This window comes from Hippichthys cyanospilos, chromosome 1 (assembly GCF_059441005.1).
Source record: "Hippichthys cyanospilos isolate Australia breed blue-spotted pipefish chromosome 1, RoL_Hcya_1.0, whole genome shotgun sequence".
NCBI classification, from domain to species: Eukaryota; Metazoa; Chordata; class Actinopteri; order Syngnathiformes; family Syngnathidae; genus Hippichthys; species Hippichthys cyanospilos.
In genome coordinates, this window is record NC_142369.1 from 11,927,571 (window position 1) to 11,955,387 (window position 27,817).

Consider the following 27,817-nt stretch of genomic DNA (forward strand, 5'->3'; position numbering starts at 1 on the left):
TGTGGGTTGGTATTGTGGTTTTTTGTTCTAGGCTTTTGTTGGGTGTTGATATGTCTTTCCACTTTCTGGGTTGTTTTTGTTCAGGTTAGTTTCTGTTTCCCTTGTGTCAGTGTCTTGTTAGTGTGATTGTGTCTATCTGTCCTCGTTAACCTGCTTCCCTTTTGTTTACCAATCAGCTCCCTGCTCCAATTGTGTCTTGCCCAGGTGTTCCTTGTTGTCTTGTTGTCAGTTTTGATTGTATTTAGTTTCCGGTGTATTTAGTTGTCCGGTCATTAATGATTTTGATGTTGTTGTCGCTGTCAGTCCCTCGTTGTCCTTTTTCAAACTTTTCTTTGTGTCAGTTTTATTTTAGATAATTATTTTGAGCATACCTGCTTGTCTGGCTCCCTGCATTTTGCGTCTGCAACCTCACCCACTCATGACAACATCATTATAAGCCGATTGGCTTTTTCTAGCAAACAACACACTCGAGTAAACAGCTTCAAAGGGGTAAACAAGTCTGAATAAACTACATAAACCGTGCGGTCAAATGTGGTGTTTGAAACGTGTGCCCAAATTTTGGAAACCGTATCAATGTCAAATTGCACAAATCCATTGCAAATTTCAAGGGAAAAGTCTGAGCAAATAGACTGAAGGGATTTGTGCACAGAATCAATGGTTTGTAATAGTGCAAGTGGGCTTTGACGGGAAGCCTGTGTTAGCTTTGAAATGGAACCCTGTGAACCTCTGTCTAATGTTAACTCTTGAGCCACTAGTTTTTTTTTAGACATATGTTTTATATCACTATTTAAAAAGTTTTTATCGTAATAACAGTTAGAGATAAAGGCATACTATGTAAATATTGCTTAATGCAATTTTTGATACTTTTGACACTTAAAGGGTTTAACCTTGTTTTGAGGATTTTTCCACAAATGAAGGAAAAAATATGTCTATGTAAACCTGCTTCCCCTTTTATTCAAGAGGACACATCCACAATGTGCATCTCTGGACAAGTTGGCAGTCTTGGGGACACAGAGGCAAATCCATGGAGCAAATCCATTATTTCCACTCATTGATCAATCTATCTGGACTATTCAGCAGACTAGCTCCTTCAATCCCACCATCCATTCTTTCTCTAATACAGTGGTTCTTAACCTTGTTGGAGGTACCGAACCCCACCAGTTTCATATGCTCATTCATCGAACCCTTCTTTAGTAAAAATTAAAATATGATTTTTTTTTTTTTTTACTGCTGCACGAAATGAATTGTGCATTAATATCACCTTGTTTAAATAACAAAACCAACACAGTGCATGGTTGGAAATCTCAGAGCAGGATGCTTTCAATGACTGTGCCCACTAACTCCAGACTAGACTGAGGGGTGGATCTCTGCGGCGGAGGCTCCACTGAACCCTTGAGACCGACTCACCGAACCCTTAGGGTTCGATCGAACCCAGGTTAAGAACCACTGCTCTAATACATCCATTCCCTTAGTAACTGTGAGCAGGTTTATGGTGCTTAGCACGTACCAGAAGTCATTCCATTCACAAAACTCGGTAGTTCCTCGGAGGCACTGGCGCCACACACAGGCTAGCTTCGCGTACTGCTCGTCTTTTGATTCACGTGATGCACGTGTATGATCTGTGACCCACTTGTTACCCTTTGGCCAAAATAATCACAAACACTTACAAAATTTACAGTAACTTGCCACTTTGTTTGCACTGGTCAATGTTTTATATGGTGGATGGCATAACATCAAAAGCGCAGCTGAAGAGCAGAGTACATAAATACATTTGCTGCCCACCGCTTCATAACAGAACCTCTCGTCTGGTTCTGGTGCCCTGTGCCTCATCTCCGGTGTCTGATGAATCCGTCTGTGGTACTCCTGCTGCTGGCCTTGTTGGGCCTGGCCTCAGCCCTACAACCAAACTGCACACAGCCCAGTAAGTGACAACATAAGTCCCGTCGTTGTTTTTCTTTGTCTTATTTTTAGCGGCCTAGGAGTCAGGGTCAGGGTCAGGGTCAGGGTTAGGGTTACGTTTTGGGGGAGTTCTAGCTGGAGGATTAGGGGTTATGATTTGCCAGGGAGGGTTAGAGGCTAGAAAAAGTGGGGTAAAATAACGGTTAAATTTGTACCTAGATACTGTATATGTTAAAAAATACATTGTGATTCAAAAGGAATAAGCCAAAGTTGATCATATGATATTCAAAAACAAACAAACAAATCAATGAATAACTTTTGCAGGGACACGTGTTGTACATACCTACGAAGAAAAAAAAAATCATTCCATCATTGCCAAATCCTGAACAAGTATGCAGAGCTTCAAATAACTCGTAATTTTTAAGAACTGCTGCCTTGTATATCAAATAGGTCAGAGATTTGCTCCACTTTGCCCTGTAATCTTATGTAATTTAGATTCTTTGCAGTGGTTTTTGAGCAGATTGTGGAATTCATCGAAAAATAATTGTATCTAATAATTCTTTTTAATTTTTTTTTTTCTTATAGTGCGTGTTTGGCGTGGAATACAATCCCACAAACTATAAGGGAGTCCATCTTAATTGACAAACTGACATGTCGCAGAAAAGGACAAAGCCAGAAGAAACAATGCTAGCTCAATCCAGAAAAACACAAATCATGACAAATTCAAATTTTGCTTTCACTTTGGAAAACAATGATCATTGTTTTTGCTTGTCATATTTTCTGACACACCAAACCAGAAAGCGAATCGCATTTATGTTTTCTGCACTTCTACGTTAAAATAATGTCCTGCTTTTGAATAACAGAGATCTAAATGAAAACAATCTGGCTCAGTGATTTGTTGACTGAGAAATCAACGGGTTAGGTCATAATAAAAGAAGTTAGTTGCAGCCCTAAGAACATCTTATGCAAATATAATGTACTTATGCAGTTAATGTGATTGAAGTGTATTCTAACAAATTTACTACTGTCTACTGGATAAAAAAAAAGTTCAAACCAAAGTAAGAAAATAATAATATGCATAATTAGAAAATTTAATATAGTGATAAAATGCATAATGCTAGTGGGTCATTAGAGTTAGGGCTTGCCTTAGTGTTTGTTTCCAGGTAATGACAGCAAATATGGTCATGCTTGAGCATATGGATTCTTCTCTAACCATGATTTGTGTCTTTCCTCTGTTTTCCTGCACAGTTCCAGTGTTTGACCCGGCTGAGGTAGATGTAGTTCCTCCACTATCTGGTGCTGGGTCACCTCGTCTGGTGACTTCAAACACAACGGGCGGCGAAAATGTGAATGCTGAAGATTTTGATTTTGAGGGAACCAACTTGAAGTGGCAGAAGTGGAACGGCGAGCTCCCCGACGGAGCTGTGGGCATTTATAACGGCTACACGAAAACCTACGACTACATCTGCAAGCATCTGTGCGATTCGGGCTACTACAGGCCCAGCCAAGAAGATTCCTGCGTCTATTCCTTCAGTGGCGAAGCTCTGCGTACCCAAGACTTTTCCATCCTGGTCAACAAAGACAAATTTGAGGTCCTGGGATGGCAGGAGGGCTCCCATGGTTCAGTGGCATGGAACGCGGTCAAGAACTGCAAGGACAGTGACAAATTTGTTGGTAAAAATGCGTACGGTCTGGGCAAGGTTCATGTTGGCCATAGAGTTTTTTACTTGCCCTGGGGGAAATATGAGTACAAGTACCCCAAAAACTACATGTTCATGACCATCACCGAAGACATTCAGGAGGACCACCTGATGGACGTGCACTACAACACCGACAACGTCAATGTGGTGGAGTATCCCCCGGAGATGATGAAGAATGACAGCATCAAGAACTTGGACTGCCTGGAAGGCATCGTCACTGACACCATCACCAAGAGCAACACGGTGGAGCACAGGTGGCAGCACACCATGAGCCTCTCTTTGGCAGTCAGCACCACCTTCACAACCGAGATCCCTTTTCTGGCTGAGGGAGCCATCCGCTTTAGCGTGGAGACCAACATCGCGGTGATCCTGGGCACCACCTACACGGAGACCACCGAGCACGTACTCAGGTTGACGACGAAGGTCCCGCCCAACAGCCTGTGCAGAGTCCACATGGTGGGCAAGAAGTACGGAGCCGATATCCCGTACACAGCGCGCCTCAGACGCACATACGCCAACGGCGAGACCAAGTGGACCACCGTCAGCGGGATCTACAGCAGTGTCCAGGTCTCCGAGGTCCACGGCGTGGTGGGCAGATGTGAACCGCTGCCGGACGCCAAGCCATGCTGAAGCACGCACTTATTTGGACCGTTTGAGGTTCTTTATAAGAAAAATAAAAATGACATTTACGTGTCTGCAGATATCAAATAAAATACCATCTTATGTCTTCATTGGTATTGGCATTTCTCTACATATCAAAGAGTTTAGCCACCCAGCAACAGGCATCTGCTAACTTTGGATTTGGGGATGAAACTGTCACATCTGCCTTTAGTTTTTGTGCTATAGCAACATTATAGTTTAAATTTTAAAGTTTGAAAAAGTGTAATGCATAATTGGGTTATGTTTAGCTAGTTCCATGTGGTCCAAATTTATTCTGAAAATAGTCGTTAAGAACTGGGATGCATTTATCCAATTAAGTGTGGTCAAATTTTGGATCAAAGTAGTCATTGAAATGTGTGTGGTGTTTAGCCATATGGCAATGCAATCCCAATTTTGTCTAAAAATAGGTGAAAACTGGGCGAAAGCTGTGCTAATGCACTTCAAAATTTGCTGACAAAATGTCTAATTTAGAGAAGAGGAAAAGGATGTCTTTTTAAAGTGGTTTTTCATTTCGATGTTCACTTTTCAACCAGATTCAGACATTTTTAGAACAGACAGAAGTGAAGTCTTTTAAATGTATTTTCAGCCAATTCTTCCTGGGCGGTTAATTGTCACTTAAGATATTAAGTTATTTCTGAAACCTCAAAGACAGTTTGTCTTGGACTCTTCTGGTACTACACAACATAACATTATGTATGTCGTGAGATTTAATTTCTGATTAAATATGCGTTTTATGGCACGTATCTTTCTTACCAGTCAGTAAAACGTCTCATTCGAAAAGAACATGCTTCTTACCTTGTGGTTGCCGTGCCCCCTTCATGACATCGCTCGATGCCAATGGGCCACGCAGCATGCATCCGTCCATCATCTTGAGGGCTAATCGTCACGAGGCTTGCGGCGATTCCGCCAGCGTGAATACAGGCCCAAAAGCAAGCGTTTTACCCACATTAAAATGGAAAATGCCTTCAATACACCGCTCTCACCAACACGCATTCCTCCTATCAAATCAGTCCTCGTGGGAACCCAGTATTCTTGTGGCGTCGGGCATGGAGGGAGTAGGATAATCCCCGTTAGTGATGAACTGGTAAGACGTCACCTTGGGAGTTCACCCAAGGAAGATGAAACACATTCAATTTAAGGCCATTGAGGAGACAGAGGCATAGGTCCAACAAATATTTAACAACTTTGTTTAAATGACCGTAAAGTGTTGGCTAGTGGATAGAGGGAAAAAGAAATATAAAATTAAGGACATTTAGAAATTCCCCGAGAGTGTATTTTCACTGTATTCTCGTGAGAATGCTTCATAAATGATTTGATGCAATTCCGATTTTTTTGCCCCATCCCATCTATATCTGATCTTTTGATTGCAAGTTTCCGCAAGTTTTGCTCAAGTGACATTTACACACCTAAAACATTTTGTTGTACAAACATTGAAAAGATGTCCCTTGCGTCCATCCGAAATAACATCTGAATCTGGTTAAGAGGGACATTTTAAAAGATGTAATTTAAAAGACGTACTTAAAAAAAGGCATGTTTTACTCCTCTCTAAATCGAGCGAAGTAAATTTTCACCTCATTGGATGAGCTAAACTCAACTTAATTTTCAACTATTCCAAATCCGGATCGCCTTGGTCAGTATAAACACCATACACATTTCTTGGAGCAAATTTTTGACCACGTTTGGCTGGATTGTTAAAAGAATATTTGGACTAAATTTGGACCACTTTGGAAAGGCTTAAAATACCCAATTCTGAATCACTCTTTTTGGAATATATTTGGGCCGTATCGGATGGGCTAAAACACAACATAGTTTTCAACGGATTTTCGACAAAATTTGGACCCTATTGGATGAGCTGAACCTAATACTATTATCAATGACTATTTTTGGACTAAATTCAGATCATATTGGTCAAACCCAATTCTGAACGACTATTTTTGGAATAAATTTTAACCATATTGGACCAGCTAAAACAAAACTTAGTTTTCAACAACTATTTTTAGAAAAAATTTGGACCCTATTCCGCGGGCTGAACATAATAGTCTTGTCAGCTAATATTTTTTGAAAAAATTTAGCCCACATTGCATGCAACTATACCACAAACCAGTATGCAACAAACTGGTGGACTAAATCTAATCCAAGATCAAGCTAATGTCCAGCTTCGTGTTGGGTGGGTGGGTAAATTCTTTGATGTGTAAAGAAATGCTTGCGTATGTTTTGGTCACTGAAGACACATGAGATAAGATCGATGGTCTTTGATATTAGCATACTGTGCATATGTATGCAAGTTTTATTATTTTTACAAGAAAGGCCGTCATCAGTGGAAACAAGTGCGCGTTTCAGCAAGGCTTGGCGTCCGGCAGCGGTTCACAGCGGTCTACCACGCCGTTGACCTCGGAGACCTGGACGCTGCTGTACATTCCGCTGACGGTGGTCCACTTGGTCTCGCCATTGGTATAAGTACGTTTGAGGCGCGCTGTATACGGGATATTGGCTCCGTACTTCTTGCCCACCATGTGGACTCTGCACAAGCTGTTGGGCGGGACCGTCGTCGTCAACTTGAGTTTGTGCTCAACGGTCTCCGTGTAGGTAGTCCCAAGGGTCACCGCGACGTTTGTCTCCACGCTAAAGCGGATGGCTCCCTCGGCCAGTAAAGGGATCCCGGTGGTGAAGGTGGTGCTGGCTGCGAGGGAGAGGCTCATGGTGTGCTGCCACCTGTGCTCCACCTTGTTGCTTTTAATGATGATGTCAGTGACAGTGGTTTCCTGGCAGTCCAAGTTCTTGATGCTGTCATTCTTCATCATCTCCGGTGGATGCTCCACCACGTTGACGTTGTCGGTGTTGTAGTGCACGTCCATCAAGTGGTCCTCCTGAATGTCTTCGCTGACGGTCATGAACAGGTAGTCTTTGGGGTACTTGTACTCATATTGCCCCCAGGGCAAGTAAAAGACTCGATGACCAACATGAACCTTGCCCAGACCGTACGCATTTTTGCCAACAAATTTGTCACTGTCCTTGCAGTTCTTGACCGCGTTCCATGCCACTGAACCGTAGGAGCCCTCCTGCCACCGCAGGACCTCAAAATTGTCTTTGTTAATCAGCACGGAAAAGTCATCGGTACGTAGAGCTTCGCCACTGTAGGAATAGACACAGTATTCTCCTTCGCTGGGTCTGTAGTAACCCGAATCGCAGAGGTGCTTGCAGATGTAGTCGTAGGTTTTTGTGTAGGTGTTGTGAATACCCACAGCTCCATTGGGGAACTTACCGTTCCATTTCTGCCACTCCAGGTTGGTTCCTTCAAAATCAAAATCGTCAGATGACACTCTATTTCCTCCGGTGGTGTTTGAAGGTACCTGAAGAGGTGACCCGGCACCGGATAGCGGAGGAATTTGGTCAATCTCATCCAGGTCCATCCCTCGTACTGTGTATGAAAGCGAAGGGAAGACACAAAGCCCGGTTGGTGAAGAACCCAGACAACAAGGCGTGACAATTCAAATACAATGCAAACCCCAGTAACCCTGACACACTTCTCGGCCGTCTCGCCTCGTGATTCTCCAATTACAGTACGAGTTTATTCGTTTGTGAACATCACATTAACTAGTACGGGTCCTACAAGCATTATGCAAAGTAACTCTAAATTAAAAGGTGGAATTTTGCATATTGTTAATTGCGGTTAACCATCTTTGATGATCCAGGACAGCAGTGTTTTTTATTTTCCTTTTGCCGTTTTGAACATGTACCTGTTTTGACAATCTGTTTTGACAGTCATATTCAGCCTCCCAGCGTTTTTTATTTAATGCTTTTTGTTAAATGTTTCTTGATCAATGGCCCACATCGGGTCCAAATTGGCACCCAGGGGTTTAAATCATAGAAAAACAATTCTATCATTGATCTGTAACCGACGCTAATAAATTATAATTATTAATAATATTATTTATGATTGATTTATTTATTATTATGTCATTATATATTATTTATTATTAGTATTAAAATTTTAATGAATTAAAATGTAATATTCTTTGTGTGAGTATTTATATTTTTAGGGAAAAAAACAGCAACAATTTTGTCGTGGTTAAGTTTTAAATTGACACCTAACAATCCACAAACATTTTGTATAAGCTTGTTCAAAAGCAATTGGAACCAAGTTTGAACCCTCATATTCTTATACAGTTTTAACTTTCTGTTCAGAAATGTTACGCTAAGGTTCTACGAGTGATTTATTTGTTTTAGAAAAAACAAAACAATGTAGGGGTTACGTTTTAAATGACAGCTACTAAGGCATTTTTAAATATTTATAATGAGCTTCTACAGAAAGACTTTGTGGCTTTGGCACACAGAAAGTAAATCATTTATATAAAGACTAAAAGGAATTGAACCCTGTGGAACACCAGTGACAAGATTTTGGGTTACGTGTTTTATGTTATGTATTTATTATTAACATGCAATATCTTGACGTTGCCGTGCTGTCAGTTGTGACCACGTTGAGCAGTCGTAAAACATGAAATAAAAACATGGACAACACGTGTCTGTCATGGTTTGTTGGATTTTGGGTTGTGGGTTTATTTTGAGGGGTTCTGTTCCTTTCTGTTTTCATATGTGCTCCTGCTCCTCTCGTGTCTCCCTGCGTTGGTTCTGATTTAGTCCACCTGTCCGCGTTACCTGCTCCTCGTGTCCTCCAATCCGCTCACCTTGCCTGTTGTTCCTGCCCAGCTGCCGTGCGTTTCTGATTAGTTTGTGAATGTATTTAAGCCTAGTTTCTGTTACAGCCCTTGTCGGATCATTGTCATGTCATGTCATATTGTCTCTGTCGCGTTTTCGTAGTCCCGTCTCGCCCTTCGTCCCTCAGCTCTGTGTTTACCTGCCAGCCTGCCCGTCGTGTTTGCTTTCTGTTTTGCCAGCCTGCCTGCGCCCTTAGTTTGAGTTTTTTGCCGCCCTGTTTTTCCCGCTTTCTTTCCCGTTCGTTGTTAATAAATATGGATTTCATCAGGCCCCTGTCTCGACGTCCTCCTGCTGTTGGGTTTCCTCGGCAACCACGCCGGTCTTCACACCCGCCGCGCACCCCCGTGACAGTGTCCATGTTTTCAAAATATCAGATGAGGAACTTTGTCTTATTCTTTTTTAATCACGCTCTATTTTTTTAAGATAAATTTGGGTACAAGTTTAACACTATTTTTACCTCACAAATAATATCCAACCCAACCTGAACCATAATCCTGAGACCCAGTCTGCTAAAGATACAACAAAGAAAAACAACCATGGGACTCACGTTGTCACTTACCTCGAGTTGTGAAATTTCGATGTCGGGCCGACGCCAGACACAGCAAGGCCAGCAGTAGGAATACCAGCGACGGATTCATCTGACACCAGAGATGAGACACTGATCACCAGAAGCAGATCTCCGAGCTCAGTCCAAGAGGGTCTGAATGAAGCGGTGGCCAGCAAATGCATTTATGTGCGCTCCTCTTTTGATGTTCTGCCACCCACCATGTAAAACATTGACCAGTGCAAACAAAGTGGTCAGGTCCTGTAAATTTTGTAAAGGTTTAGCTTGGCCATGGGTATTGGCAAGGGGGTGACACAAAAATCATATGGCTCAGGTCAAATCAGGACGTGTATTTAGCAAGACACCCATAGTGTGTGGAATCAAACGAAGCATGATACGCAAGGCTCACCCGCGCGTGGCGCCGTTCCCTTCAAACATCAATGGAAAGGCTTCAGAAAAGTTGTAAAGCCAGTGCAAACAAATATTTGTCACTTGGTTGGTCATGTGATATTCAGAAGTTGAGCAGTGATTGGCCTATCCTTGGGCCATTAGCAACTGTGATTTCATCTTCAATTGACTGCAAGTGCAAGGTGGCCACCTAATGAGATGAATGAAAGCAAGTGGATTTTGCAGGCTTATTCACATTCAAAAAAAAGCGATGTAATTCCAGCATTCTCTGGACTAGCGCAACATATTACGGAAAAGAAAATCCTTGATTCGCTTTTTTCTTTAAGGGAATCATGCAATGTTTCTGTGATTTCATTGAGTAAAGATGCACGGATATTTCATTGAATAAATTAATGATTCGATAAGTAAATGACAAATAACAAACAATAAAATAAAACAAAATATAAAATAAAAAATTCACAGTGTTTCGTATTCTACGTGTGACAATAATTATCATATATATATATATATATATATATATATATATATATATATATATGTATGTATGTATATATATATATATGTATGTATGTATATATATGTATGTATATATGTATGTATGTATATATATGTATGTATATATGTATGTATATATATATGTATGTATATATATGTATGTATATATGTATGTATATATATATGTATGTATATATATGTATGTGTAGGTGATCCACTTAAGACACTTATTATTCCTGAAACATCAAATGCAGTTTGTCCATCAAAGACTATTCTGTCATAAACATCACAATATAATACACTAAACAAAGTAAAAAAAAAAAAAAAATGGAATTGTGTATGTGGTCAGAGGTGGGGACCACGAACAGTATATACACTAATAACAATAAGATGTTGAAAAAGAAGAGGAAGAAGAATGTGCTTGTTTTGCAATGAATAATAATTCAGTTCCTCTCCAACATACAAAGTGTTTACAGTACTTTAATTTTTCTGTTCTGACTGGGGTGATTACTCAAGAAAACTAAACCTCTTCTCACCTACCAGCATATTTTAGTGCATATTTTATATGTTACAGTCTTATTCCTCATCGGCGTCACGGTCGTGACTCGGACAGTTTGATTGTGAAACCCGGGACACAAAGGAAACAGTGTGGAGTCGATAAAAAAAGTTTATTAACACAAAAGGCACGCACCACAATGGGGTTCTAACAAAAAATGTTCAAAGTACAACTAAAAGATGATAAAGAGACTCAGAGACAATGCAAAAGGGCAAGTAACTTCCTAAGACTTGGAGGCAGAACCAACAAGAGGACGTCGCCGAAAATACAAAGTAACAAAGCAAAGTGCTGGCAGACTGGAGACAAGGAGCAAAAGTAGCAAATAAAACACTCGTGCAAAAGCGCTAGGAATCGAGGGAACTAGGAACTGGCATGGACACTAGAAGGCTACAGACGCAATAATCCGGCGACGCCCTCCAGCTCTGACCGGACCTAAATAGTCCCCTGATTAGAATGAGGAGCAGGTGTGTAGCTAGTGGTTCTGCTCCCTAATCTGCAACACAGGACAACTCATTAGGGATCCAGGATGTGACAATCAGTAAGGTAACTCCACTTTTATTGGTATTTTTTCCAGCACTACTAGTAAATAAAACTATTAGTAAAGCACTGTTCACAATAGTAATACTAAAAGCTAGATGGATGGATGGATGGATGGATGGATGGATGGATGGATGGATGGATGGATGGATGGAAGAATGAATTGACATCCAAACTCTAAAGTACTTTGCGGTACGAGTGTGCTCTATTTGCTCTAGCATTGGACTGGCGACTTGTTCAGGCAAGAACAACGTGGACAGATTGATGGGCGTGCCCATTTGAATAAGAGAGAAAGGTAGATGTTTTTTTTTTTTTTCAAATTTCAGTTTTACACACGCAAGATAAACTTTAACAAGGCTTAACATCGGGCAGCGGTTCACAGCGTTCGATTTCAGCTTGGACCTCAGAGATCTGGAGACCCTTGAAGGTCCCAGTGACAGTGGTCCACTTGGTCTCCCCATTACGGTAGATCCGCCTGAGGACTGCTGTGTACGGCATCTCCAATCCGTACTTCTTGCCTTGCATTTTGATAGTGCACGAGTAGCCGGGGGGCACTACCGTGTCCAGTGTCAGCGAGTGGGTGGTAATCTCGGTATAGGAGGTCTCTTTGTTCAACCTGTACGTGAAGGCGGCCTTGAAGTTAATCTCTCCTTTGGCTATGAAGGGGATTCCCGTCAATATGGTAACACCGGCTCCGACCGTAAGGGAGAAGTTGATCTCCCACTTTTGGGTTGACGAGACAGACTTGGTGAGGGTGGCCTCATGCTTGATGGGATGACAGTCCTTGTTGGTGATTTTTTCCTTGTTCAACACCTCAGGGGGATATTCGATGGGGGTGATGCCGTCCGTGTCATACTCGACGTCCATAATGTGCTCTCTCCTTACATCTTTCATGATCTCCAAGACCTGGTATTGACTGTACGGGTAACACCTCCCACCCCAGGGCAAGTTAAACACCTTTTCACTAACTTTCACTTCTCCTAGTCCGTACTCGTTCTTACCGACGTAAATGTCTTCATTGGTGCAGGTTTGAATAGAACTGGGTGTCACTGAACCGCCATAGCCTTCTTTCCACTCCAGAATCTCAAAGTTGTCTTTGTTGACCAGCAGCTCAAACTGGGTAGCCGTGTACCCCGCCCCCCTGTCGGTGTAGGCACAGGCGGCATTGCTGAGTGTGGAGTCGTAGTAGCCCGAGTGGCAGCCCACTTTGCAGATGTAATCTATGCGGCTGGAGTACGTGTTGTAGAAGGACACGGTGCCCTCTTGGACGGAGCCGTCCCACTCTTGCCATTCCAGATTCGTTCCGTCAATGTCGGACAAAGTGCCTCCTCGCAGTTTTTTCAGGAAACACAATGATGGCCTCAGAGCTCTTTTGATGGGTACTTGTTCTGGACGCTTGTTTTCCGGAGAGGGATCGAGAGCAAGAGAGGGCCCTGTTGTGCGAAGGAGAGAAGAAAACACTATGTGCACCAAGGAGCCATCTGTGATCCGTTTCCTTGGTTGTTACAATGACAAATTGGCAAAGGTGGAAGAAAGTCAAAATTCAGTCTGAAGTCATAATGCGCAATTGTGACACCGGTACAACACCCTAGTTGCTCTATTACTGAGTCCAAGTTGCTATCCTAGTTCGTCTTCATCATTCTTATACAATGCCCTACCTAGTCTGTTTTTGCTCCCTTGTTGTTCTACTCGTGGACTCGGGTCACCGTACTAGCGCAACCCGTCATTATGTTGGTAGAGTCATTCTACTTCTCTGTCCTACTTGTTTTATTACTAAGTCCAAGCCATTTGACTTGTATATTGTAATCATTATTGTAGCACACTATAGTCCTTTCACCAGTCTTGTGATAGTGTGTCTCAAGTTATTGTATGAGCGATTTGTGGTTTTAGTAGCATGTCTTAGATATTCTACTCCTGGTTTTTCGATATCAGCACGTCAAATGGACTCTGCAGCTTCTGCAGAGCTTGTTAATAAGCTAGTCATCTGAATCAGGTGTGTTTGGGAGAGAAAACCTGAAAACATGCAAGATACTGGCCCTCGAGGAATGGAGTTGACACCTATGTCTTAGTCCCTCCTTTGAAAAGAACTCACCAGAGTTTGTTTGGTCTGTGTTTGTCCAATTGTTTTGTCCTCAAATCTTTTATCGTGTATCAGGTGTTGAACCTGGCCATTTTAGCTCCACCTCTTGCAACTTTTGAACCACAAATCTTACATATTGCTATTGTACTCACAGGAGTTTGTATGCTGAAATGCTTCCGAATTGCTGACATTTTCTGTCATTGAGGCACTCTCGTTTGGTTTTTCTTGACATGAAAAAGCTTCCCTGTCATTGGTTAAGAGAGTTCCGCTTCAGGCCAACAGGGTTTCTTGGCTCGGGTATTGGTGGTATTGGCCATTTATTTGTCAGTACTCGCCAATGTCGATACCATCATTTAATATCGGGACCTCTTCTCAAACATGTATCGTATTGTAAAAACACTAGACTTAAGTCATACACTCCAGCCTAAGCACAACGTTGGCCCAACTGGTCATGTTGTTGAAGTCAAAATCCACTCAAGTGTTTCTTTTGGGAAGCAGGTCCCTATCTTCAGTGAATGTCTTTAATCTGTCTCAAGTCGTCAGACGACACAATTCTCCAACCTCTGGTAATTCGTATCAACTTACTAGCAGTGTCAACGAGATCTGTCAGCTGTTTATCCACCCAAAGGGACAAACTCCGTATGGTGCTCTTGGCTAAACTTGAACCTTGGAATCAAATGCACGCACACAAGTCATTTCTTATTTTGGAATTAGTTTGATAGCATCTTTTGTTGTTGTGATGGCAAAGGTACAGGTCCTCAAACTTTTTTTGAGTCCAGAGAATTTTATCAAGGTCCCCTCATAATCCTAATGGCAATTAAAAACGAGTATCAGATACAACCCAAAGTCTACAAGGACCGCTTCTGATTTTTGTGACCAAGACCAGAGCTGGGTCATATTCATTTCATTAATGTGGAGCCCAGTTTGAGAACTGGTGGTCCAAAACTGGATTCCAAAGAATAGCACCTGCTACTGGCTGTTGATCACAGTCGTCGGTGATGGCGCAGGTCAAGTGCACCACACCCAACAGCAGAAGAGGTAACCGCATCTTGGTCATCTTTTTTTCGGTCCTACACCTGATGAAAGGGCACCAAATGACTTGAGAAAAAAAAAACAACAAAACAAGGATGACGAGGAAACACTCACCACAAATCCAAGTCTGTCTGCTAATGGCAGTTGGGCAGGAGGCACAGATATGTACTCTGAGCTCCGTTCGCACTTTGACTCGTAGTCCCTCTGAATAAAACATTGACCAGTGTAAACAAGTCCTCCAGTGGGAGATTTCCAAAATTTTGTTTTTTTTGGCTCTAAGGACGAATTTCCTAATGAAATGTTCAGTATGAGCCAAAATACACCAAAAGGATAGGACTGGAATGATACTAACAAGAAGTCTCGTGGAAGATGCACCATACAGGACAACCTAGCAAGATGTCCCAATGAGACATATTTCATGCTTAGAGGCGCCATAATATGTTAAATCAACTTTTTGGTGCTTTTATCCATGTTCCAATGTTGATTTCTCACCCTAAACACTACCAAAGTGTTGATTTCCATCATTGATATATTTCTAATCATTCCTTGCTTATTCTGCACTCTCACGCTGACCCGCACAGGCAGATAAATGCAGCCTGAAGTGAGCTTATGACAACAGTAACATTTCTCACCTTCTCTACACCGCCCCGTACCACCTGGGCAAGAGAAAATACACTCCAACCTTATCCATGTCTTTCAGTATCGTTTTGATTTCGGAGCTGAGGAGGAGAGCTTTTGCACCAAGTCGGCAAAGTAAACATTTATTTACAACAGCGTTTTGAGGTAAAAAAAAAATGCTGAAGAGGTGAAAATGTGTGTTTGGGAGCATACAGCCAGACAATCAATGCCAGCATTAAATAATTCACCTTCCAGCAGAACTATGAATACCGGGTTCCTATGGGGACTGATTTTAAAACGAGGAACTGGTGTTTGCGAGAGCGGACTGTTGATGTTCTTTTTCATTTTAGTGTCAGTAAAACGCATATTTTCGCCCCTTTTATTCATGCTGTTGGAATAGCCTCATTCAGCTGCAAGCCTCATGAGGATGAGCGGTCAAGATGATTGATGGATGCATGTTACATGGCCCACTGGCATTGAGCGACATCATGAAGGGGGCAAGGCAGCCACACGGTAAGAACTGCAACTGCGTTTTACTTCCTTACAACTTAAAGCTCATATTTAATAAGCAATTAAATCCGCAAAGTGTCGAATGTAATATATATGCACGTATTACGGTAGAAGGTATAAAATATCTTGATTTAGGTGTCAAATTCCAGTTCTTGAGGGTCAGTATCCTGCATGTTTTTTTAACCCTCTCTGCTCAACACACCTGATTCAAATGATAGGCTTATTAGCAAGCTCTGCAGAAGCTTGGAAAAGATCCTAATCATTTGTATCAGGTGTGTTTGAGAGAAGGTTAAAAAGCAATCAATAAAAAGACATTTGAAAGAAAAAACACGCAGGATACTGAACCTCGAGGACCGGAGTATAACACCTGTGATTTATGCCCTTTAAAAAGTGACTAAGAGTTGTCCTAAATGACAATATTTGGGATGAAATGTCTGATAAAGCGCCACGTACATACCTTATATAGATATGTAACGTATGACACACGTAAGAAGACGTCCAATGCGATTTGTTCAGTGAAACATCCTATATAAGCTGGGGTTCTCATGCACGAGACACCCGTATAAGTTGCGTGAAACGGTGCGAGGATCAGGCAGATGTCGGCACAGATTCCAAGACGCCGGTGAATCATCCTTTTGATATTCCAAACATTCCCTGCCAGGCGAGTGGAGAGCAGGAAAAAGAGCTGGCGGCCACAGTATGAAAAATGCACGAGCGCGTATGGTTGCACACACTGATCTTCACGTCACTTGTCATCGCACGGTAGCGCAACCCGCTTGTGCCAGCTACCGGAAGTTACTTGCCTGGTGCTAATTCTAAGAAATCAGGACTTACTACTTCCCCCTTCAAAGCATTCCAGAATGGCAAAGCGAAACATCCGAAGATTACTCTAATGCAGGGGTGTCAAACTTTTTTTTTTTTTTTTTTTTTATCGAGGGCCGCGTTGTAGTTATGGTTTCTGTAAGAGGGCCGGAATGATTGAGAATCAAATAAATTTGAAGAGTGTTTGTCAGATACTTACCTAGTTTTGAAATCAGAGGCTAGCAAAAAGTGATCAAATTGGAAATTGTGTAAAAAAAAAAAAAATAAAATTAAAAGTTGAAGGCAACTTGTAAGTTTGGTATTTTAGCCAGAACTTGAAATCAAATCCGCATTTTGCGGGCCATATAAAATGATGTGCCAGATCTGGCCCCCGGGCCTTGAGTTTGACACCAGCGCTCTAATAAGAGGTCATGTATGAGATGTTGCTAATGAGACTGCTGATGATACTGTATTGGACATTCATAACGAGATCTTACGAATGAACAATACCTAACAGGATTTTGGGGCATTAAAATATCCTAAACCAGGTATTGGCGATTGCATGAGTCTCTTTAGCGCCGCCCTGATGGCTCCCTGGAGTGTTTTCAAAAATGTATGAAAATGGAAAAAGACGGAAGGATCCATTTTTTTGTTTTAATATGGTTTACAAACAGGCAGCATGATGGAAGAGTGGTCCAGGGTTCAATTCCAATGCACTTCCAATCCAATTTCATTAATGCAAAAAATCATAAACATTAATATTGTAATGAAAGTTAAAAATAAAGTACCATTGTACAGCAAAGTATACGCATGGTGTGTCATTCTCTCCAGAAAAAGCTTGAGGGAAATAAACATCTCCTCATCAAGGCTCATTATTGTAGCCCACCTAGTCATTTTGATAGTAGACTAATATAGCCAATATAAACACGTGCAGTATGTATTGCCTTCATTATCAGGTTTGTAGAGGGCTTTCAATTGTTCATGGCTCCAGACAGTTTCGTTTTTTGTTTTTTGGGGTGTTTTATGGCTCTTTCGACATTCTGGGTTGCCGACCCGTCCTAAACTAAATGTTCCATTTGTCCCGAATGAGATCTTCTGTATGATACTAACAGGATGTCATGTATGAGACGTTCCCTGGTGAGATGCTCAGCATAAGATGTCCTATGTGAGATCTTCAACAAAAATATGCAACAAGATGTCATGTATGAGTCATTCCCAAATCAGATGGGCCGTATGAGATGTCCTGTATGAGAGTGCAGTAAGTGTTCCTTTTGAGAAATACAAAACGAGATTAAACATAACAAAATATCCAATTAACAGACTGCCAGAACAGTTGTAAGCACAAGACTTATCTGATCTCATGTCCTAGGCTAAATGTGATCATATTTTCTTATCCATCTTTTTTTTGTTCTACAATTATCACTTTAATGTCACCATATGTAAAAGAAGAAAAGCTTGAGTGTCTCTTTTGTCCTTGCACACCTTGGGCCTGGCTAGTGGCAGCAGGGGGTTGTGTGCTGTTGAGAGGTGACATGCCCCCCCCCCCTCCCCCTCCTTGTCTGACCCACCTGTCAGCCTCACTTCCATGGCGTAATAAATACTTAGGCCAGAACCACTGACATTCTAACATCTCCAAAAACTAACAGCCGGTGTTGAATATTCACGAGGCAAACTTAGCATGCAAAGTTCCATAAAAGATAATGAGATGTCCTGAATAAGCTCTCCAAAAGATATGACCGATATGTCTATATATCCTGACTTAGATGACGCTTACAATAATGCATCTAACGCTAACCCAACCCAAAAAAAACATCCTGTGCGTTCATTGAGACATACATTTAGAGATGTCTCATATAAGGGTTGCATTGGGAAAAAAAACATTCAATCTGGGACATTTAGACATCGTCCGTTGATGAGGGGGCCATGCGGACAGACCAGCCCCAACGGCAATCATTTGGGAAGATCTATATATTTTCACAGAATTTCCAATCGGCTCCACCACGCTCTTGCAGATGAGATATCCCTCAAGAGTTCTCCAGAAAAAAATGAGAGCACATACCAGACATTAATAAGCTTTACAAAGTGAAACCAAACCAAATAAGAACGAGACCGCATACCTGATGTTACTAATGTTCACAAAGTGACACTAAACCAAATAATCCATCCATCCATCCTTATTTGTTATTAGTCTTTGCTTATGACAGTTTTCACAAAGAATGTCCTGTGTGAGACTTCCTATCAAGATGAACAGCATTGGACATGTCCTGAACAAGATGCACCATGACTCATTCATGATAAAATATCCAATATGAGTACCCACAACAAAAAGATGTCTCTGTATGACTTCTTTTTCCAAAAGAACTCTCGACATGACCTCTTTTCCCCTATGAAGCCCTTTGAGACTTCGGTGATTCAGGGCTATACAAATAAAATTTGATTGATTGATTGGACACTCTAAATTGTCTTTGTGATTGGGTGCGTGACTGGTTGTTGTGTCCCTGCAATTGTCTGTCAAACGGTTCAGTGTGTCCCCCGCCTCCAGCACGTAGACAGCCGGGATAGGCGCCATTGACCATAGTGAGGAAAAGCGGCTACAGAAAATGGTTGGATGGAGACATACAGTAAATAACAGAGACATATATGAGTAGATGTATTATTTATGAGTCGTACATAGAGAAATGTCCCATATGCGATGTCTGAAATGTCCATTTTACATGTACAATAACTCTAATTAGATGTCGTAAAATAGATGTGTGATGTCTCATATGTCCCATACGAGACGTCTCATGCCAAACATTACTAAAGAGACGTCCCGTATGAGATGACCACAAGAAAATCTCTACTGCAAGATGTCCCATTTGATGTGATATAATGTCATCATTCCGTATGTTCAGAACAAAAGCTAACAGCTGGTGTTGAATATTCACAAAACCCCAATTAGCATGACAGACGATGAAAGGCACCGCTAAACTCCTTTGCTCGGTATGACTCGGCAGCCCTTCGGACGTCTGTGTTCCTTGGCTGCGGTGGGGGTACGGGTCGCTACGGGAAGACGGCAACGGGAGACGTTGCGCTTTCAAGCCCCTCCCCATGTAAAAGCCTTCTCAGGCGGCGACGCTCCTCTCCTGCGCGCTTCACTGGAGATTAGCAGGAATATTCTGCTTGGGGAGAAAAAAGAAGCTTTTTTCTAAAAGTGGGGTCAGAGTGTTGGAGAGCCTTCAAATGGAGATCTTTCCATTATTCAGGAGATTCACAGAGATGCTCGCCCGCGCTCCCTGGCATAAAGCCTCGTGCTGGCTTCAGCTCGCCTTTGTCAGGGAGTCACGGTTACAGTCACTCTGGAGGGGGAATCATCATCACCATCATCATCATCATCATCTCGTTATACCGCTGTTCCTTCTACTTTCAAGGCCTCTAAATGCGCTGGTAAAGAAATGTCGTAGTGTTCTTCTTTATGGAGTGGCATGTCTTCAGTTCTAGAACCTTTTGTGTTTCCTCAGTGTTTCACATGCGAAGTTGAAGTCATACAGAACATCATAAATACACAACAGCATCCCCTGAACAAAGCTCCCTCAAGGGGAAGGAAAAACTCTAAAACTCCATCTGGGGAAAATATGAAACCTTCCGAAGGGACCTCGAACCAACACGAGGCAGCTACCCATCCTTTTATTGATGTAATAAGTTACACGTGGGAGTTGAAAATCACTGATCTGGTGCAAGGTAAAATGTGGAACCAGACTGTCTATCGTTCCAGAACTTCCAATATTTATTTTTACAACCTAGTCACAAGGTAAAGTATAAGGAGGTCATTGTTTGAAAGAGGAGTAACAGGAACTAATCTCCAACTCCAATTAACTTTTCTTGCAGTCGGAGCAAGAATCCAGAACGCAGTTAATTTACAACTTCAGTGGATTATTTCAACAGTCTCACTAATTAAATGACTTTGAGTATGTCAAATGTGCAACCGTGATATCCATCACTCTGAAACCTTTTGTATAGAAAAATAAACTTCTAATGCAACCAAAAAACATGAACTGTACAACCCAATCATTTGTGTTCCTGTCAACATGAGGACCCAGAATGAATTTTTGTTGCTGATCCAGAACCACAGAGAAAAAAAAATGTTATTAGCCTTAGAACCCCAGTTGCTCTAACAGTAGAATAGACACACCATGCACCAAAAAGGAAAACCAGAGTGTCTAGCTCTAGAACCTTTAGTGTGGTTAGAATGCAAAACCAGAGGCCTCAGAGTATCAGCAAAAGTGGAATATTAAAAACAGTATCAATAAATAAATAACCAATGTAATAAAATAAACAACTTTCTGCCATTTCCTCATGTTGGATTTAATCAGTAGGATTTTATTCGGGTAAAATTCTGTCTGCTTGCTACATCATATGTTATGATAGTGCCCCAAATGCATTGTCAGTCAGTGTATCCAAGTGAAGCTTAGTGGAGCGGAAGAAATCGGAGTTGACAAAGATACTTGTCGACAACAAGATGAACAAACGTTCTGTCTGCACGTTTCTCCGCGTCGTTGAGTCGAACACGAAAGATTCCTGTACGACAAGCTCGCAATTCATCAGTCAACATGCATGCGCTCACGACCGCTCCACTGTTTTTCTTTCGCCATCAAGGACAACTTTCCAGATCTACTACCCAAATAATGTCAGACCTAGAATGTTCCATGGGGTCCGTTTTTAAATATATAAGATCACTGGTTTGAAAACCAAATAGGTGTGTTGCATTAGAATATAAATTTATTATCTTCAGGCTGGAGTTACAGTAGAACTTTTGTGAACCTTTGTCTCCAGCTCAGTGTGGTCGTTCTTCAAAACTTAAGGCCGCAAATTTAGCTTTAGAACAACTCATGGGATCAATACGTCACATCTTCAGAACCTTTAGTGCTTGATCACTATGAGAATAAAGAGAGGCGGAGGCTTTCAAACCCAAACTGAGGTCAGAAGGTCCAGAATGAAAGTGTCTTACTAAAGAACATAAATTCATTAGACTGAGAACATGGCATCAGGTCCCTCTTCAGGTCTGGAGCCTTCCTTGTAGTTAACACTGTACCCAAACTACAACCAGAGCGAGGTCATCTTTTTTCTTGCCCAGCAGAGGATACATTTACAGTAGCTACATATCCATCCATTCTACAACCTTAAAACCTTTAGTGTAGCGTCGGACTGAATCTTCAACGTGACGTTATGACGTATGGACTTGATTGACTGACAGGGTTTTACTGATTTGCACTCATCTGAAAAGCATTGCATCAGTGTCATTGTGACACTGGTGACTGTTGTGTGGTGCTAAGAGTGCGTGTGTGTGTGTGTGTGCGCACGTAAGAGTAAAAGGAGTAAAAGTAAGGTCTCATGAATATTACACACTCTTGTCTGCACAAGACACTGAAATCTCAGCCTGCTCCCACCTCTGAATTATTTATAGGCTCAAACATTTTCTTCTTCTGCCTTTTTTCTGAAGATAAAGTATATTACTGAGATATTAGGAAGATATTAGAGATGGTAGTGAGAGCCCCTTGAGATATTACAGAGACACCGCTTTAATAGCGAGTTAATAGCGAGATATTAATAGATTGGTGAGACGGTGAGATGATCACTATTTTTGTAATATTGTTAAATTAGATATAATTAACTACTGAGATAGTGAGATTAAGAGTTCAATACAGTATACTAGGAAATTATTACACGGAATTGGACGTGATTCTTATGGGATATTAGAGACATTTTAGTGAGCTATTAGTGAGAACTTGACGAGTGAGATTTAGAAATCATTACAGCACAACATTTGTGAGTTAGATAAGTACACGGTATTGAGAGATTCTTGTGAGGTATTAGGGAGATTTTAGTGAGATATTAAAATTTGACATGATGTTATGAGAAATGTTACACATTCAGGATGACTATTACTGAGGTAATGAGATGTAATTAGATGTCAATGAGTTAATAACTGTTTGTGGGATTTCAAGATTTTAGTGATATTTTTGCTATAACATAATGTACCTGGAGCTTGAGATATTCTTTGAGTGTTTTTAGCAATATTACTGATCCAAGGGGATGGTGGCAGCATGGCAGCAGCTCATCCATCTCACAGTGCGGAGGTCATGAGTTCATCTCTGGCTCCAGCCCTTGTATGGGGAGTTTGCATGTTCTCCCCATGCCTGCATTGATTTTATCTGGGATAGTGCGGTTTCCTCCAGCATTTCAAAAAATATGACAACTGTGATAGCCACTAGCAAGCAAACAATGGATGAATGGATCAATCAATTGATTATGAGATGGTAATAAAATACCAGTGAGTAGTGATATATAACTGTAGTTGAGGTATTAGTGAGATATAATGAGATATTAGTGGGATTTCAGTGGGATAATCGTGGGTTATTTGCAAGTTATTAGTGATAGTAGTAGTGATAGTCGTCAGACATAACGAGATATTACATTGTCGAGATTTGATGGGACATTATTATTAAGATTATGAAAGACATCACTGAGATTAATAAAATGAGTCAAACTGCAGGCAAGGTGACTTTGAACTATTTGGGTGACTTTGGCTTTTTCCACTCAAACAAGGTGAAGATGGGAATGAAGGTCTGTAAGCCTCTTGCTGTAGGTGCGCACGAATGCTCAGTTGTGACGTGGCGCGTTCACGCACGTTCACTCATAGCAGCGCCGCTCGGACATGAGCGCGCCGCCGCGGAAACAGAGAGGAGCAGAGTGGCTGCGTGCGGTGTCACTAGAGTCTCTTTTCTCCCTGCAGGAGGTTCTCATTCCGACTGGACTGCCTTTCAGTATTTATGGAGAATGTTCTTGAAGGAAATCAAACAAGTTCGGTGACTTTTTTTTTGTGATGAGTGTCTCTGACGCACTTACTTTTCCCACTCCTCGTGCACGTGCGTGTTCATTTGCGGAACCAGCACTAAAGTGATGGGTAAGATCAGTGTGTGTGTGTGTGTGTGTGTGCTACTTGAACAAGATTTAACAGTCAACAACACCTTAAAGTGACGTCACACTTTAAAGACGCTCATTGGCTGAGTGGGACATACTTGGGATGATTGTAAAAAGCAGGGCAATTGATGGATGGGTGGACTGATGACGATGGATGGGAAGATGGAGGTGAACATGGATGGTTGATTGGAGGATGGTAAAACGAAGAACATGCTAAGTGGATGTAAAATTAAGATGATAGATGGATGTCAGATGAAGATGTACAATGCTGGCTGGGTGACTGGCTGGATGGATGGCTGGCTGGCTGGCTGGCTGGCTGGATGGATGAATGAAATGCAAAATCAAAACATACAGTCTAGTCTGATTCCTGAACCTAGCAAGAAATGAGTGGGATATAACCAAGATAGTGAAATGTTCATGAGATATTAGTTCCATATCAAAGAGTTTTAGAGGGATAATATTAAAGTTCTCTTGAAATTGGGATGAGATATGATTGAAATATTAGTGGAAATATAAACTATTAGCAAGATATTGTTAAGATATTAGTGAGATTGCAAAACATTGCTTAGTTACAGTTAAGATTACTAAGGTGTTAGCAATGTGTGATGGCACTGAGCTTTTGGGATTCAGATGGGTATTGTTAAAATATCAACATGATGTCAATGTTCACTAATCAGATATCAATGAGACTGAAATAATTGAAAGAGCTTAACAAAATATGGGGTACTGTAGTAATTAAATAGTACGTGATGTGCATAAACGTGCACATAAGTGTGCAAGAATATCAAGAAGTCAGTCAGGTATTAGTGAGATACTGTTGTCAAGAATTTTGTGAGATATTAGCAACAAGCTAGCAGGAAAATCTGATTTAAAGGAGATATGGTAAGGCACAGGTGTCAAAGTCAAGGCCCGGGGGCCAGATCTGGCCCGCCACCTCACTTTTTGTGGCCCTTGAAATGCTGATACCACTTCAGGTTTCTGATAAAATACCAAAATTGCAAGTTGTCTTTAACTTTTAAAAAATTGGGGGAAGAAAAACAAATATTTTCTTATTCTCCAAATCTCTTTTGAACAGTTTTTGCCGGCTTCTGATATCAAATCTTGGTAAATGTGTGATCAACACACTTAAAATGTATTTGACACAGTCATTCCGGCCCTCTGACAGAAACAATCACTGCAATGCGGCCCAAAATAAAAATTGGAATGAATTTAATTTTTTACAATTTAGCATGACTTGTAAGAGCAATTCTAGCAAAATATGACCAAGCGATCACTTAAAATATTTGAAAGCTACGGGGATGATATTTGACATTGCGGCATTAGCAAAATGTTTCTACATTACTCAGATAATAGAGGGATCCCAAGAAATGTTAATAAGGAATAGTGAGATGTAGTATTAGCAAAACAATTGGCTTTTAGCCGCAACCCTTGTGATACATGCTAAGGATGAACTCCCGAAATATTCCCAAATTCTTAGTGCGACATTAAAGAAAGATGAATGAGAAAAGTGTAGAGTATTTGCAGCAGCGTTTGTCTTAATAAAGCGAAAGTGCTGCTTTTTTATGCAGACACGGTGCATAAAACATGCGGCTAATGAAGCGTGCGTCGTCGTCGTCGCTGTCACGTTAGCACACGCCGTACCGTCGCCTCAAGCCACCTTCCGCTAAACATTCCGATAGCCTGAAAAGTCAACTGCAAGTTTGTCCTATTTCTCTTCTTCTTCCCTCCTGTCCTGACTGTCTGGATGGGCATTGTGCACTCCCTCGCCACCTACAGGTTGTTGATGGAGAGACTTTCGAATGTCAGCCGGGACAGTGGTCATTGCAGGTGGAATTCTGGCTGCAGTTATCTTACTCACCATCATTGCTGTGCTGTGTTTATGTAGATTGCAGGTACGTCTGCTCGCATATTGGTGCATATTAAATAAATGTGAACAATAAATACAATAACTATTGTAGAGTCAAAATCATGGTTTCACAGAGTGCAATTGTTATTTTCAGTGTGTTCTTGTTTTATTGTTAATCAGTGTTAACAGCTCAGGGGAAAAAAAGCTCAGAATTTTTTTGAGTCCTGTAGTGCCGCAACCAGAGGACAACAGTTTGAAATCTTGATGTAAGCGTACGTTCCTTTTTAGTATTACTGCTGTAAGAAGGAGGAGTCCGCGAAGGGGGAGGAGGAGGAACCGGAGCTGTCTACTATGTCGCCTTCGCACCCCCTAGCTCTGTCGGCCCCACCCACACCGCCCACCCCGGAGCGTTACAGCGATGAACCCGAGACGTACCCGCCTACTTTCCTGACCGAAGCCAACGGGCCCGCCTGCTTCACGCCGCCGCCGCCTCTACGTCGCTGCCAGCGAGCGCACGGTTTCTGCCCGGCGTGCGCCCGCTGCACGCTGCCCTTCTACCTGCACCACCCGGAGCGGCTCTGCAACGGAGGGCGAGGCCTTTGCGGGTACCGTAGCGTGCACCAGGACCTGGATATGCCAGCCGCTGACTTGGCCGGGTTTTACCGCAAGCTGGACCTCATCCGCTCGACGCCGGTCACACGCAGCGTCAGCACCGACGTGTAGGTGGTGCAGGAGGGCCACGTATGCGTCACAGAGGGCTCAGTGAGGGCTCAGCGGGGGCCTCATTCAGGATTACCTCTCACACATACCCGAAACATTCTCGCACAGGAAACTGAAATGCTCACACAAATGACTGAAGCACTCCCATTTGTACTACTGAAATGGACACATCCTATCAAAATATCCTCATATACTAATCTATAATACTCTCACACTTTCTGAAATTCTATCAATCTGATGTGTTTTCAGTAGTGTGTACGAAAGCATTTGTGTGCATTTCAGAAGTGTTTGTGTGAGCACATTATAGAGGTTTATACTGTATTTGAGAGTGCTTCGCAAAGTGTGCGAGATCATCCTAAATTTTGTCCCCGATGGGCCCTTGTACTTTTCCATCCCACCATGCTGGATGTCAGTCAACTGCTGTCTGACTTGGAACTTTCCAATTCTTGCCGTCATAGCTTGTTTCAAGGAGTGGAGCTCACTAGTTAACCCTTCTCTTATGTTCCTTTCTCATCAATGACGTGTATGGGTCATTATGACCCGCTGTATGTTTAGTTGTAAGAAATAAAAGCATGCGATTTAAATTACAAATTGTTTGGGTGAGGGACAAGGAGTAGAAGAAATTTATCATTTTTTAAATAGTTCAATTTGACCCGCAATATAACAGGAGGGTTAAACCAAGCTCATCTGGTTTGTTCTACCCCGAAGGCTCAAATTCGACCCATGAGAATACCAACTATATTAATTGTGCTCTCATACAAAAAAACTATATGAAAAGCTGTTTTATTTTAGCATAGAAACATATGTATCGTAATGTGTAAATGTATACTGATGTCACACCACGTCACACCGATGAAATTATTGATAAACGCCAACAATTTTCACATTTTTGACACTTATTTCCATTTCAAGAGCACAAAATGCAAATGTGAACACATCATTTAAGTGAAGCATCTATACAAAATTGCATTTTATATATAATGAAATAAACATGAAACTACCCCCTCCTCCCCAAAAATGTTAATGAATTGATGTTTTAATAAATATTTTATGATACCTGAAGCTGTTTGATAATTTAGCACATAGTAATTGTATTCTACACGCTCACCCACAGTGTAACACACCTACATTGTAACACAATGTTACTTACAGCAAAGCATAGTGTATCTCAGTTGTATCCTAAGATATTGTAGACATAACAATATTGGAACAGACCCACCTATCCTATATTCTAAGATGATGTAACCAATATAGCAACATTGTGTAACACACTGAAAGTGTAACACATTTTCAACACATCCACATACACTGTAACACATTGTAACACTGGTATCTTAGAAGACACTCGCCCAAATCGAAATACTATGTGTGTAACACCGACGATAGCATAGGCACTACACTATGGTGTACACTGTTACACGCTCACTTATATTATAAGAAGCTACACTGTAACAACCCTGCAACTGCTAACACACTAACATACAGGGAGGTGCAAGACAAGCACAAACATAACACATTGCCATGGACACTGTAACACATTCAGTAAATGTCATTCTGTCACCTAAAATGTAGCACGCTCGCTGTAAAATTGTGTAACAAAATGTCATATACACTGTAACACACTCATTTACCTTGTAGGACACTGTCACCTATTCTGTAACATGCTTATTGTCACTCATGTGGGAGCACACATAGTGTAATGCACTGGTACTGTAACATACATTGTAGCGTACAC

General features: G+C 41.6%; 4 protein-coding genes across 7 annotated transcripts; 2 read left to right on the forward strand and 2 right to left on the reverse strand.

Moving 5' to 3' along the window:
• Nucleotides 1–1,752: 1,752 nt before the first annotated feature.
• Nucleotides 1,753–4,330, forward strand: LOC148429195 (natterin-3-like). Its single transcript, XM_088432829.1, has 2 exons — nt 1,753–1,921; nt 3,148–4,330. Exons 1-2 carry the CDS (start codon nt 1,843–1,845, stop codon nt 4,227–4,229), a joined length of 1,161 nt encoding a protein of 386 aa, XP_088288955.1. The 5' UTR covers nt 1,753–1,842; the 3' UTR covers nt 4,230–4,330.
• Nucleotides 4,331–6,503: 2,173 nt separating this feature from the next.
• On the reverse strand, nt 6,504–9,704 carry LOC148429196 (natterin-4-like). Its single transcript, XM_088408934.1, has 2 exons — nt 9,535–9,704; nt 6,504–7,677 (listed from the first exon to the last, which is right to left on the reverse strand). Exons 1-2 carry the CDS (start codon nt 9,611–9,613, stop codon nt 6,596–6,598), a joined length of 1,161 nt encoding a protein of 386 aa, XP_088265060.1. The 5' UTR covers nt 9,614–9,704; the 3' UTR covers nt 6,504–6,595.
• Nucleotides 9,705–11,071: 1,367 nt separating this feature from the next.
• Nucleotides 11,072–14,824, reverse strand: LOC148429197 (natterin-3-like). Of its 2 annotated transcripts, XM_088425304.1 has the most exons (4): nt 14,742–14,824; nt 14,562–14,671; nt 14,181–14,261; nt 11,072–12,948 (listed from the first exon to the last, which is right to left on the reverse strand). In XM_088425304.1, the coding sequence occupies exons 2-4, from the start codon at nt 14,650–14,652 to the stop codon at nt 11,864–11,866; spliced, it is 1,257 nt and encodes a 418-aa protein (XP_088281430.1). In that variant the 5' UTR covers nt 14,653–14,671; nt 14,742–14,824; the 3' UTR covers nt 11,072–11,863. The 2 variants fall into 2 exon arrangements, with proteins under 2 accessions (XP_088281430.1, XP_088281439.1); XM_088425313.1 differs by lacking the exon at nt 14,181–14,261 and having other exon boundaries at nt 14,742–14,817.
• Nucleotides 11,274–27,736, forward strand: LOC148429198 (uncharacterized). 3 transcript variants are annotated; one of them, XM_088425338.1, is made up of 4 exons: nt 11,274–11,521; nt 15,646–15,758; nt 25,293–25,408; nt 25,651–27,736. In XM_088425338.1, the coding sequence occupies exons 3-4, from the start codon at nt 25,316–25,318 to the stop codon at nt 26,083–26,085; spliced, it is 528 nt and encodes a 175-aa protein (XP_088281464.1). In that variant the 5' UTR covers nt 11,274–11,521; nt 15,646–15,758; nt 25,293–25,315; the 3' UTR covers nt 26,086–27,736. The 3 variants fall into 3 exon arrangements, with proteins under 3 accessions (XP_088281464.1, XP_088281455.1, XP_088281450.1); XM_088425329.1 differs by lacking the exon at nt 15,646–15,758; XM_088425324.1 differs by lacking the exons at nt 11,274–11,521; nt 15,646–15,758 and adding an exon at nt 23,253–23,499.
• Nucleotides 27,737–27,817: the final 81 nt, after the last annotated feature.